The 13,946-nt window shown below is 42.3% G+C and overlaps 1 protein-coding gene across 1 annotated transcript in view; it reads right to left on the bottom strand.

Moving 5' to 3' along the window:
- Positions 1-678: 678 nt before the first annotated feature.
- LOC104933033 (B-cell lymphoma/leukemia 11A) overlaps positions 679-13,946 on the bottom strand; it is a 61,358-nt gene continuing 48,090 nt past the window's right edge. Inside the window, exon 5 of the mRNA XM_027274101.1 lies at positions 679-6,220. Within this exon, the coding sequence (XP_027129902.1) occupies positions 3,972-6,220 (2,249 nt within the window). The 3' untranslated portion in view covers positions 679-3,971. The remainder of the gene's footprint in view (positions 6,221-13,946) is intronic.

Here is a 13,946-nt window from a genome sequence, read left to right on the forward strand (position 1 = left end):
GTCATAAAGTACATAAAGTACAGGGCCAAAGGCTAAAGTGAGGTTGGGGGTGGAGGGCTGAGTTCATTGGGTTTAAGCAACAGCACAAGACACTGAAGCCTCATTAGAGAAAGCATGTTAAGAAAACGCCCTCAACGCTGACACCTAAAACACGCACACGCATGCACACACACACACACACACACACACGCACATATATGCAGACTGCTGAAAACTCTTTTAACTGAAGTGATAATAAGGAATAAACATTGTCAAAAGAAACATGTAGAAAAAAGAAGTCAGAAGGTGGTGTTGACAGGTTAAAAGATAGTAATGGGCCCTAACGCACACACACACTCATCACTCATGCACACACACTTGAGTTAACACACAGTGGAGATAAGCAACAAGTGCCGTTATACTTTCATTTTTTTTATTAATTGTTTTTCGATAAAGGGACAAAATGGGTGTGTGAACAGGATTATGCAGACATCTGCCAGAAAACACAGACAGTGGTTTTCCCAATACAACTGAACAGAGACCCCAAACAAGTACAACAGAAATTAAAGAGCTAGGTTTGTCCAATGACCATCGGCCACCATTACAAAAGAAAAAAAAATCAAAATTATATTATAACCAAAAACAAAAAACAAAACAAAATAAGGATCCATTCCATGTCTCTGTTTTGAACAGAGCATATAGGTAATAATAAATAGTAACTCCCATAGTAAAAGATAAAGTTCAAGTTCAAGTTACAACAAACAGCTCTCAGAAGAGGAATAGAAAAGGCTGATAACAAAATATTCCGCATTGCCATTTACAAAAAAGTCTCAACTCAAGCAGGCTTCTCCACATCCCCCGGGTCATTTTTAAATATGCTTTGCATATGAAAGTATACCCAATCTAAATATAAAGCACCATTTAGTATTTGGCAATGAAAAAAAACTGCAAAACATTTAATTTCTTTTTAAATGTATTTATTTTGACGCTTTTTTTTTTCGTAATCCATGTACTGCATATGGAGTTTTTTTTTTCTTTTTTTTTTCCTCTCTTCTTGATGTTGGAATGTAGTCAGGTGGGAGGGGTGAGAGAGACAGAAGCACACAACAGAACAGGCCGACGTCAGCTTGCATTACTGCATACAAGAATGGCAGCAGAGGGGTGGGGTGGGGTGGGGGGGAGGTCCGAACCAAAAAACCAAAGAAGATATGTACAACCACCTCTGTGGACAGGAAACAGAGCGGCGGCCATCTGATGGCCTGTGACGCCTCCCAATGCCACATACTTTAGCTGCTTTTTTATGGGGTTTTTCCTTTTATTTCTTTAAACATACAAATAATTCGCACTATATTATCCTGCCAAATTAAAAAAATATACCGTGGCAGCTTGGGATTTTTTTTCCACTACCAAAAAAAGGTATGGTAAATACCTTTAGAGAGAACAAGCAACAGTTAAAAATACGAGCCTCAATATAAATACTATAGTGCCTACTCTAAGTGAACATTGAATTCAAATACAATTCTAGAAATACAGAAAAAGTAGACCATAAATGTGTTTAAGCATAGGAATCGACATGAGTGTGCATTTTCCTATATTTTAAGTTCTTTATTATATATTCATATATAATCTTAATCCTTTCCCCAATGCAAATTGTATTTCAACCTGAAGAGCTGTGAAGAGCCAAGGCAAAATAAAATACAAAAACCATCACAGAAATTTTTTTGTTTGTTTTTTCGTCTTTTTTTTTTATCATTTCATATATACTGTGATCGGAGTCTTGAACACCACCAAGACGCTGAGGAAAAGAGAAACGACAACAAAACTTAAATACAGTTTCCCCTTAAAGATAGTGGAGTGTTATTTGCAAAAAACGTTTATTTTCATATCTATAATTAAAGGAAGATTTATACAAAAACCGATTCTCGCAGTGTGAGCAACAAGATTTGAGTGTCTATTGTCTAGGCAGCAAGGTCTGTAGATTATTCAGGTGTAAGATGGAGTCATAATCTAGCTCCTTCAGAAATGTGGATGTTTGGTGCTGCTGTGGCAAATGAAAGCTGCATCTTTTTAGAACGATGTAGGAGCACTGGTTACAGATGTCACTCGCGTCAAACCTTTTCATTTACAGACCTTGCTGACAGGGTGAATTTTCAGCCCAGGCTAAGCGCTGGGGTTTGTCGGGGGTAACAAATTGACAAATGGTCAAAGGTGAAACGGCAAGGGTACAAAGGTCAAGGTTCATGAGGCTGGCAACAGATTATGTGTCTCATCTTTTACTGCTTTTAACAATGGGACCCTCGTCAACTGACAGCATTTCAACAACGTTTTCCCCTTCAGCGTGAATTTGTAAACTGGGAAAATTGAAACAGTGCACTTCATGTCCTATAAATGATGATCTAGCTTTTAGACTCAACACATGTACCGACATTGCATCAGTGTGGGAAAATGCAAGAGAGATGTCGGTACTTACTCTCAGTGACAAGTGCTATACTATGAACAGCTTGAATGAAATGCAACAAGAAAAAAAAACTCTTCTTTTGGGTAAAGCAACAGCAAACAAAAAAATGTGCCTTGCATTAGCCTATGCATACTGATTCAAATTATCATGTTTTACTGTTTTCAAGAGCCCTGGAGTACAGATTTTTTTTTTGCAATTCTTTCTTTCTTTTTTCTGAATTCATCGTTAATGACCCTGTTTTGATATTACAAATGTAAAATGAAAGAGATTGCCTCTGATCCCCGTTTTATATACGTAGCTTCCAGTTCTGTTTAGCTTTCTGTCTGTCTAGCTTGTAGTTATTTCAATGCTCTCAAATAAAGTTTGCCTCACTTGGAGCTCATATATTACTTTATGCATTGTTCCACACACTGACATATCGAAGCAGCGTTGTAGGTTTGTGCTAACACTTCTCAGCCATGCGCTGTATCCCTCAAGTTCAGGATTGTACATTACAGATTACCTTTATTTCAAAAGTACCTCCTTACCAGAAACAAAACTACAAATAATTCAGATATACACAATACTGCTTGTACCATGCTTGCCATGAAATCCACATATTAAAGATAGCCTATTGAACATGTAATAGGTAGCTAAATGATGATTAACAAGAACTCTGATCTTTTCATCACGAGTTGTCACAGTCCATTTGAGCAGTCAGGTGCTTGATGCAAGGACCTTCCCTGGGTGGCTTAAACCTTCTAGCTTTATCTAATGTGACCCCAAACTTATACCAGATAAGATTATGGCCAATGTAGTCTTGAGATATCAAAGGCACTCTTTCTTATTCTACCAAATGATAGTACAAATTGAATTCATAGCACACCCTTGTCTTTTTGAAAGAAATTTGAAGGCTGTCATTACTTTTAGTTTAGTCATCAAGCCAATACATGATTTTTAACCCTGTGTGAACATGGCATCTTTTAGAAAGATCAGGATAAGTGCATTTCCAGGGTTGTAAGAAGAGGGTCAAATCAAAGACTGTTCACTTTCCATGTTACAAAACAAAACTGTACATGATATGTGTTACAGAATGTATGCAGCATGGTGTATCTTTCTTGTCTTTTCTCTTTTTGAAGAATAAAAAGAAAAAACAGAACAAGAGAAAAACAGCAACACATTTACTCAACAACTAACCAACCAGGGACAAGTTCTTTTCTTTTTTTGATTAGCAAAAACATACTATGCATGCTGACTAATTCTTAAAAATGGAAAAGGAAAACTCAAAAAAGAAAATAGTACACGACATGTAAATTATTGCACAAGAGAAAGGCTCGAAGTTTTGCGTCAATGCAAGAGTATTGCCCCGATACAGATCATGCATTCAATGGGTAATGGAAACGGGGTGTGCTGGTGCAGAGCACATGGTCTTAAGCTTCCACCAGACTGGCGAAAGTTGAGTGTTAGGGTTGGGGCAAATCTACAAGGGGCTGGGAATAAACAGGGGACTAATGGCGGACATAGCTGCGGGGAAAAGGTCCCATAGTTCGGCCTTCTACTCTGACTTTATTTCGGTACTCAAAGGACGGTCACTGTGCCATTTTTTCATGTGTTTCTCCAAGGTGCTGTAGACACTGAAGGGCATCTGACAAATTTCACACTTGTACACGTCTTTGCCCACCTGACCGTGGGTCTTCATGTGGCGAGTAAGTTTGGAGCTCTGGGCACAAGCATAATTACACAGCTCACACTTGTATGGTCTCTCCCCTGTGTGGCTGCGCCGATGCACTGTCAGGTTACTGCAGTTCTTGAACACCTTGCCGCAATACTCACAAGTATCACTCCTGCGGCCATCCTTGGAGCCAGGCCGCCCAGGACCCCCGAGGTGTGGTGTGCTGCCCCCGCTGCCTGTGCCACTACGGCCAGACATCCCACCATCCAGTTCCCCTGGAGGAGTCGAGAAACGCAGACTGCCATTCTCTGAAGAATGCTCAGACGAAGAGGCGAAGGGCGATTGTCTGGAATCCCCAAAGTTCAGAAAAGGGTCCTTGAGTTGTCGGGAGGCGGCATAACCAGCCAGCCACTGGGAGTAGACATTCTCCGTATTAGGGATAGTGGGAGTGGGCAGGTCAAACTCCTTTTCCAGCTTGATGCGTTTGGAGAAAGGACTGAGTGGACTGGGGCTACCCAGAAGCAGTTTCTTAGAGAGGCCAACAGAGGCAGATTCGTTAGGGGATGCTCCCCGCCCGTTGACTGTTGAGACAGAGCCCTCCTCTCCACGATCTGTTTCCAACACCGATTCCCCATCACACATTTCACGATTGTGGTGATGGTCTCGGTTGAGGTGGTGGTGCAGGTGATTTTCCTGGGCCATGGCATTCCGTTTGTGTGCGTTAAGGGCTTCGCTGAAATGCTGCATGCTAGCAGCCAAACCCATCCCCTGCATGACCTCAGGCAGCGATCGAGGGATGGACCCCTCTTCAGCAACTGCTCCCAGTCGGCTTCCTATACCACCATTGTTTTCATGCTGACGTGCGGCTTCAAGGTTCAAACCAAAGTGATAGCTGTTGTTGTTCCTTCTGACTGCTCTCTCTCCATTCTGCTCTTCTTCCTCCTCTTCCTCCTCTCCCTCCTCTTCCTCCTCTTCTTCCTCCTCCTCTTCCTCTTCTTCTTCCTCTTCTTCCTCTTCCTCCTCCTCCCCATTCTCACGTAGCATGCGGTTATTCTCACTTTTCAGCTTGGCCACTACTGACTTAAGGGCATTGCTTGCACTGCCCAGGTGCTCACTGGTCCCAGGTTCTGGAGAGGAGGCTGTTGAGAGCCCATCTTCTGACTTGCCTGTGTTTGGCGAGGAAGATTTGTGCATGTGTGTCTTCATGTGGCGTTTCAGTTTGCTAGCCTGTGTACAAGCATGGTCACACAGATGACATTTGTACGGCTTCTCTCCTGTGTGGCTGCGCCGGTGAACTATTAGATTACTCTGAAACTTGAAGGCCTTGCCGCAAAACTCACAACATTTTGATTTCAAGGGGGTGGTGGAGGAAGGTGGTGCCCCTGCTGGGGGGAGAGGGGTAGTAGGAGTGGTCTGAGAACCCACAGGGGACTGCATGGAGCCTGGAAGAGGGGGTGGAGTGGCAAGATATGGCGGTTTGCTGCCCCCTGCACCTCCTGTACTTCCGTTTCCTCCTCCTGTCTGGAATGGCTGGAGCAAGCGCTGCATGGGGCTTGGCCGGCTGGGGGATAGCGGGGGAGTGGACCCTGAGGTGTTGCCTGCCAGCTCCCGTAGCCGCCGTGAGAAGTCCATTGTTGGAGGTGGGTCCAGGGGCAGAGGAGGATTGAGGCGCAGCACCCTGTCAAAGGCACTCGGGTGGTGGGCTGCCAGCGCCAGCTCTTCTGGGCTCAGGTGGTGGGGGTCCAGGTGGTTCCTTGGAGGGGGGCTGAAGAGGGGTGGCGTGGGAGGGAAACGCTGATGATGGCCCCCACCAACAGCACCACCAGAACCAACTCCTCCCCCTATTCCGACACTGTCCCTTCCACCTGAGCCCGAGCCGGGGATGCGGAGGAGGTTGAAGGGGCTTGCATCAGGAGGCAGATGGAGGCCGTGAAGAGGAGGCTGAGAAGGGCAGTCTGCACCCCCACCGAGGGAGGAAGGCCCACCCATGCGTGGAGTGAGAGGGCTGCCATGTTCACTTTCCAGGTAGATACGGAAGCCGTGGGTGTTCTGAGCATGCTGCAGCAAGAACCAGGCGCTGCCGTACGACTGCTTACATGTAGTGCAGGTATAGGTAGTCGGTTCCTCCTTACCTGTGGTGATAGAGAGAAAAGAATCGGGTTAGGAGGAATTTTAACTTAACACTTTAAAAATATTCAGACTGGCATTACTGGATGAATCAGCCATAGCAATATTCACATATCTTGAGTTATAAAGAGAATTATTTCAAACATTTCAATTTACATTTAACAAAATTCAAGGATTATCAAGTGTTCAGTGTTCTTCATTTGGAAACATCCACATATTTGTATATAAGCAGCATTGTGTACAGAATGAAATTCATGAAGGACAACTGTTTTTAACTTGGCTGAACCAATCTTTTATTTAACCCTTAGGCCTAACTGTTACAGCTTTTAAAAGTGGTCGGCACATGGTGTTGAGGGCTTTGCAAATACAACAGAAGCTCTTATTGAGGTCATGCCCCACATGAGTAGCATGTGAGAAGTAGTTTGTGTGTCTATGTGTGTGTGTGTGTGTGTGTGTGTGTGTGTGTATGCATTTGTTCTTCTCCCAGACTGCTCTGGGACATAATTTCTCCCTTTAGACTGACTGTGAGTCCTCCATTGTCAGCAGCAGAACAAAGAAACAGGGCTATCCCGGCGGACTACCACTTCCCACTGATCTACCAAAACAGAGGCCCGCTGACAAACACACATACACACACATGCAGTAAAGGCAACAGAGAAGAATCCTTTAGACCTGTAAATTACTGCTTCTCCGTTTCTGTAGCAACAGCATAAATACATGAAAACAATATGACAAACAAGGAATGGTTCTCTTTGATATAGCTGAGAAAATGATAAGACTGATGAGTTTTTGGTTTTTTTTAGGTATAACCCTATCGATTAGTATAATAATAAAAAAAATTCAACGTGTGCAAGTTTATTTACCTACATCGTATTTCAGTCATTCTTATGTACTGTTCATACTCCTACCAACGCCAATCACCCGACACAAATGCACACACACATTCAGACAGAACAGAAGATCCTAGCCGCCTGAGGAAAGTAAAACAGTAGGAGTGTAAAAACATTTAGGCTCCAACTAAAGAGGGGAAAAAACAACTCCTTCAGTCTGCCTCCAAGCTTCTTCCCTCAGTGAAGCATGCAGAGTCACTTTGAGATGGTGACGAGAGCAACATTTAAAACAATAATTGCCTTTGAATGGCCTCGCCAATGATGACCTGTGGTGGGACCCGCAGTGCATGTGTAATCTCATTAGGGAACCGAATGGACGGCCATCAGCTCGTTTACAAGATTAGATGACAGACGAACCCCCGTTGGTGCCATTCAGAGCCTTTCACTATTAAGCACAGAGCAACGTGGTTGCATTTGACAAAGTGAACAAGCAGGGATACATATCCATACACAAATGCACACCAAGTTTAGACATTTATGCTGCACTCGAGGCATATAGCTGACACTCTTTAACTATTGCCATCAACAATGCAAATGACCTAAGGTCCAATGTCTAGGCCCTATTCTTGCAACCGTACGTGAGCAAAGAGCTACAAAAATAACAGAAATCAGAGCTGAGGGAACAAATATTTAGGAGCAAAATGCTGTTGTGAGAGAAGAGCAATATGGAATTTTCATTTTTGTTTGTTATTCTGCCCATTCTCTAAACTAACTAAAGCATTTACAACACATAGACATATATTTACATGCATAGTAAATATTATGTCAGGCTGAAATATTCACAGACTAATATGCTAGAAAATACTTAAACTATCCATTAATGACCACCAAACATTCTATCAAAAACGTCTAAATGAATCAGGTTTGTAGAAAAATCCAAATAATTAAAATCATATTTCACATTCTGGTTAAGATGATATATAAAAATACACAAAATACAGCTATTTATGGGATAACAACTGCAACAATTATATCGACATCCATAAATGTCAAAAGTTGCCATACATAATAAATTAACACATGCTGTAATATTATTGCAAAATCAGAATAAATAAACAGATGTCATTCTAGGGGTCATAATATTGAAGCTAATTATCTCAGATGATTTTTGGGTAAAAAGCTCTTTTGCCGTAACGTGTCCGCACAATAAATTACAAAACATCCCATTAACATGTAAACAGGTAAAGTGGGTTGTAAAAATAGACACAAATTGGGACGTATCGCCTGATAATTACTGGCAGAACGAATATGACAAATTAGCAGTGATACTAAAAGGATGTCATGGTTTACATGGAAGCTTTTATACATCCACACATTGCAATTTACTTCTAATAGCCAGAAAGAAAGAGTCAGAGAGGTTGTTGTAGAAAAAAAAAATCCACCGATTCAACACATATCTGCAAAGGCAACATTTGTGTGTGTGCGTGCTTGTGAGAGTGTGTGTGTGGACTTTAAAGAGATGTAATTTTCCTCACGCTCTGGGGCCTCACAACATACACAAAAGCAAACACTAATTTAAATTGATGATACTGAAGTGTGAAAGAATAGCGTGTTATCATAAACTAGAGAGTGAATGTGTGCGAGTGCCTGCCTCTCTGCTTTTCAGGGGAACGTTTTCCCTTTCTTTTCTTCCCTTCGACTGTCCCTCCCTTTCTCCCCGTCTCTTTTTCTGTACACACACACACACACACACACATACACACACACACACACGCACTTATCCCACATGACCAACAGTTTGGAAAGGCAGCTAAATTATGGATCATTAAAAATCGGCACAAATTACCACTAATTGTGGCCACCTGCATAGGATCTAACCTGTGAATATCATTTGCATTATCAGGACCGGGGAGGATTCATTTATTTATTCATCGTTTTTTCCTCTGGTTGAGCCACTCTAATCCTGGACACTGACAGTACCAACAACAAGGCTGCACCCCCCGCCCGCCTTTGGTTGAATCAGGAGATGGGTTATCCTTTCGGTACACATTACGTCTCATATGGGAACCATCATTTATCCATCGTGCAGCATGGAGGCAGTCCTTTCCTTTGCTGACCAGATGGTGTGGGATCTGCCTTTTCTTTTTGCTTTAAATGAAGCAGCTGCATTCGTCTTGGACATAAAAAAATGTCTGTCTGACTAAGGTGACAGCCTGAGATCTGCATTTTTGTACACACAAACTAAACCAGCCAAGCAAACACTTTCAGGCAAGCATTTGTAGGACGGCAGTGTGTAGAGGGCTTAATATCACGGCATCGTTTCCCTTTGGAAAGAGTTTTCAAGAGTGGTGCACAATGTCATGTAAGCATCTATTCAAAGTCAAAGTCTCTCCAGGATTTGCAAAATACAGTAATGTTCAAAAGGAAGTTCAACCATCCTTAAAGATTCCTCACAGGGGTGTTATAGTGGTTATTAGTTGGTGAACCAACTAAACACAGAAGAAGCCCAGAAGAAACATATTACCATGAGCGTTTACTAGAAGAAAATGGAATTAAAGCTTCTCGGGAGCCTTCCTACTGACAGCAGCTCCTACAGTAAATCTGAGAAGTCGTATGATTATAAAAAGGATGGACAAGCAGATGAATAACATATTTAAGCTAAACAAATTTAACACTTACTAATCTTTGTCTTTTAAAATATATTCAGAAAGTCACTCTGGTATGTGGCTCTATGAAACCTATTAGACCTAAACATGTAAAAGTACCTGAAGGGATTCACTAATGCATGCATGAAACTGATGTATTTAAAAGATAAGGAGCCCCGCTGCGGCCGCCTCTGCACGCAGCCCAGATTTATTTTTTGGTGCTACACCCCCGAATCAAACTACATCTGCTGCACTGTCAGCTGATGATTGTGACAGCACTGTGATAACAGGGTAAAAAAAAAAGAAAAAAAAAAAGGATTTTGTGTTTCCAGACAAAGATGAGAGCAAAATATTGAGCAAAACAAGTGCAGCAGTGTGAGCTTAACTTGAGCTAACACGCTCCACTTTGACTCGTAGCTCAGACTTGTCTGCACCCTGATTGAAACTGTAAGGTTAATGGATTTTAGAGTAGGCGACCGCTCCACTCTGTCTCTCTGTAATATACTCCCATCAGCCACTTCATTAGGCAAACTCTCCACCACTGGGAGGTAGAAAAATGAAGAGAGAAAGCGAAGTGGAGAATGGGAGATGAAGACAGATAGAGTCAGAGAAAGGGAAAGAAAGGAGAAGTAATGCCTCTTTTAAGTTTGGATAGAGGTGACAAATACCTGCTTCAACTTTCCAAGTCTGGATGCAGCAGGAATGTTAAGGGAGAAAGGAGAGGGGAGAGGAGGAAGGAGAGGGGGGAGGTAAGGGGGGTAAATAATAGCATCCGGTTCTTTACCTGGGGTAAATGTCAAAGCCATACAGCCAGCAGTGAGACACACACGCACGTTTCAGAAATGTCCTAACACTCAATACCAGCCATGCTACAGTGACAAGCACAGGCATTAAGCCCTATTAAGCCAAGGGCATTGCCTGGACACTTATGTGGTGCTAGATGGGAGAGGGAGGCAGTGAGGCAGCTTGGCTCATGTTTCACGACTCCTTTGTGTGTGTGTGTGTGTGTGTGTGTGTGTGTGTGTGTGTGCAGAAGCTTCCCCTGGCTCTATCCACTCTTCTCAAAAGGAAGTGTAGCACTTTGGTCCAATGGCTGTCAAAGGAGCTGAATAAAGCCAGTGTACCAAACTGACGAGACACACTGTACATCAAGCAAAAAAAAGGCCAAAAATGCAGTGGAAGCATCATTTTTTAAATGTATCAAATCATATCGCGGGCCAAATGCACACTGTGGCATCACGCCTGAACCACAAATGTTGAAGTTTGAATTTTATTACATTTTTTTTGCTGTACTGAACTTTTCCCTTCAAAATACATCTGAAGTGAATGTGTTTTTCTTTCTTTCCAGTCACGGCGAAACTTCCATTGGAATTATGGATTGAGTTCATTCGGACCTTAAACTCATCACACTAACACGTTCTAGACATGGACTGTGTAAAATGATACACCGCACCACACTCTTTGCTTAAAGTTTGAATGATAGAGATGAGATCAGAGCTGACAGAAGCACTGGAGGCTGACTGTCCACAAGGGTCTACAAATGTCTGCGTGAGTTTCGTCAACTGCTCGTGTCCATGAACATCTGCACGTCTGTGTAGGCTGCACATGCTCCAGAGAAGCAAAACTGAAAGGTTGGTCTTGATTTGCAGCGTGTTTGTTTGGAACAGGTCTGCACAGAGACGATGGATTGGACGATATATTTAAGACATCAGCACATAAGGCCACAGGCATTATAGACATTTTCTTTAATGAACCCACGTCAGAACGTCAGCCTGTATAACTGTCTGTTCTTCAGCCAGTCATTCTGTCCTATGAATTAGCTAGGTTTACCATCATTCCATCCCTTGCTGACCAGCTGGGAAACAAACCTGGATGCCAGGTCTTGGCTGCCAGCTAGACCAGACCTACCACTATCTTACTGGTCCTATATGAATGTTAACCATCTCAACACTCTGGATTTATTCTCCTTGTATTGTTTATCTCGTGTTTAATTTCACTTCCTTCCTTCTATCTCTCTATCCTCCCTCTCTGTCCCTCTGTTTCTCCTATCTTCTCTCTGACTTTCTTCGTGCTATGTAGGACTGTCTCCTTTACAGCCCTCCCTCCCCACCTCCTCTGCCCTCTCCCCCTCTCTCTTTCCACCCATCGTTGGCTCTCCGGTAGTGTCCTTGGCTGGGTCCACCTCTGGGTGAGATGATAGTAATTGAGGTAATGGAACATCGCTGAAACAGGATTAGGTACGCATACTGGGAGTGAGGGACAATGTCCCTTAATACAATTTGGGATTTCTATCCGAGCCTCAGGCTTTCAGGATCTGCTGCTTATATTTACATCTGGCCATCGCCGCTCACCCCAATCACCTCCTGTTTTACCTTAAAGGGAAACTTGGACATTTCACTACAATTTTACTCTTCTGTTATTACTGCATATTTGTTATCACATTAATGAAATAAATAGCTTACAAACAAAACTACAGGTTTGAGAAACTTTCCTGAAACTAGCAGTGTGTGCTCGAGCAACAAAAAGACAGAATCTTGGCCAACTCGAGTGCGCATTTTCTGTTTATTTACCTGACCTCTGTTCTCTCTGCAGAGAGGCAAAGAAAGAACATTTTCACAGCTAAAATAGAAGTCACTTAGCAGCAGTGGTAGACGAATGCTAAATAGTTTTATGGTGGCAAAAGTACAAATGCAATGTCTTTACATGCTTGGCCAAAAACATGATGAAAAACCACTGAAATTGTAAAATTGTAGTTGGTTTTTGTAATGTTTTCATTAGGTTTGGGTGGATGTGGAGGCAGTGTGTTGATCCAAATAATGCATGTATGTGAAAGCATGTGTACATTATGTTGTTAACACGGACTTCAGCTAACGTGGATCACAAGTAAACAATCTAACAATAAAAAAAGAAACTAGACTACAATCAATCATATGGACTACAACACCATACCCCTATATGCTATCAGTATGCATTTCACTGTGGAATACAAAACACTTGGTAATTAAAATCCACATGCATTTTCAGTGACACACAGAGCTGCCTGCTGAGCACTCAGATACTCAGATCTCGTGACTGCCACCATACATTTGCACTGTAACTGATACACTGTCCTACTTAAGTAAGAAGTCTGTCATGAGTCTGGGAGCAAACCATTCCAGTGAAAATGATTTTCAAATGGTTTCTGCAGGACATGGACATTATCGACTCCACTGTCATAACCCAGCCTTCGTCCCCGCTGTCCTCCCTCCATCATCACCCACTTAAGTGCAACAGTTGTGGCTTTCTGCTTCTATCCCAACAGTCATTTATACAGCCCAAAAGCACTACACCATATCATTGTTGTCATGTGAAAATCTTGTTACCCTAATTATGGCTCTTTTCATGTTTTAATTTCAGAACTGCATGTTCTTGTCTGAGCTGGGGGAATTCAATGACCCTTGGGCATATATTCGAAACCATTTCAAAACCCTGTTGGTTAAACTCAAAAATGCATGGCAGTCAAGTTCAAAAACAAGGCTGTTATAAAAATCCAGGATACCAACAAATCTAAGGACATTGTTGCATATTTGAGTGGCATCCTATTAAATTGTCACAAAATGTCCGTAATTGCTATTTTGGCATCATAAACTGTCATACCAATGTACTGGGCTACATTTTACAACAACTTCCAATGAGATCCAGAAATAAGGGGTCTACATGATCCTCCTCTCCCCCAATTATTTTCCCCTCTATGCTCAAGCTTTCCCGCTAACTGGACAGCAAACAATTGGAATGCAAACAGTGGCAGCTGGTGTCCTGTGCGCTCACTAAAGGGAACAATGCAGTCAAATAACAACATGTCTGCAATTGCGCAAAAAAGCTTGGAAAGAAATCAGCTTCTATTACTGGCTAGAGACGCAGGCAAGATCAAAGCAACTTCCTCAAATACTGCATTTACAAAAAAAAAGTATGCCAGTCCTGATGCAAAGAACGGTTGTGCAATCATAAAAGGGGTGGATACACAAAAACAAGCTTACAATATATGAATAAGGAGGAGATAATGCTTGTCCTGCAGTCACATTGCATTCTGAGTTGTTCGTTGAAGGAACGACTCTACATCTTTGACAAAACAGAGGCTTCACCTCTGCATGTCATTTATGTTCCATGCTGTTTGGCCTTTGACCTCATCTAGGTGTTCAAGAAACTTTCCTTGGTGATGCTCTTAGAAGACATTATAAGGGAGATGTGTTGCGTCATACTTTTCAACGACGGTGCAA

The sequence above is a fragment of the Larimichthys crocea genome, chromosome III (genome assembly GCF_000972845.2).
Source record: "Larimichthys crocea isolate SSNF chromosome III, L_crocea_2.0, whole genome shotgun sequence".
Taxonomy (NCBI): Eukaryota; Metazoa; Chordata; class Actinopteri; family Sciaenidae; genus Larimichthys; species Larimichthys crocea.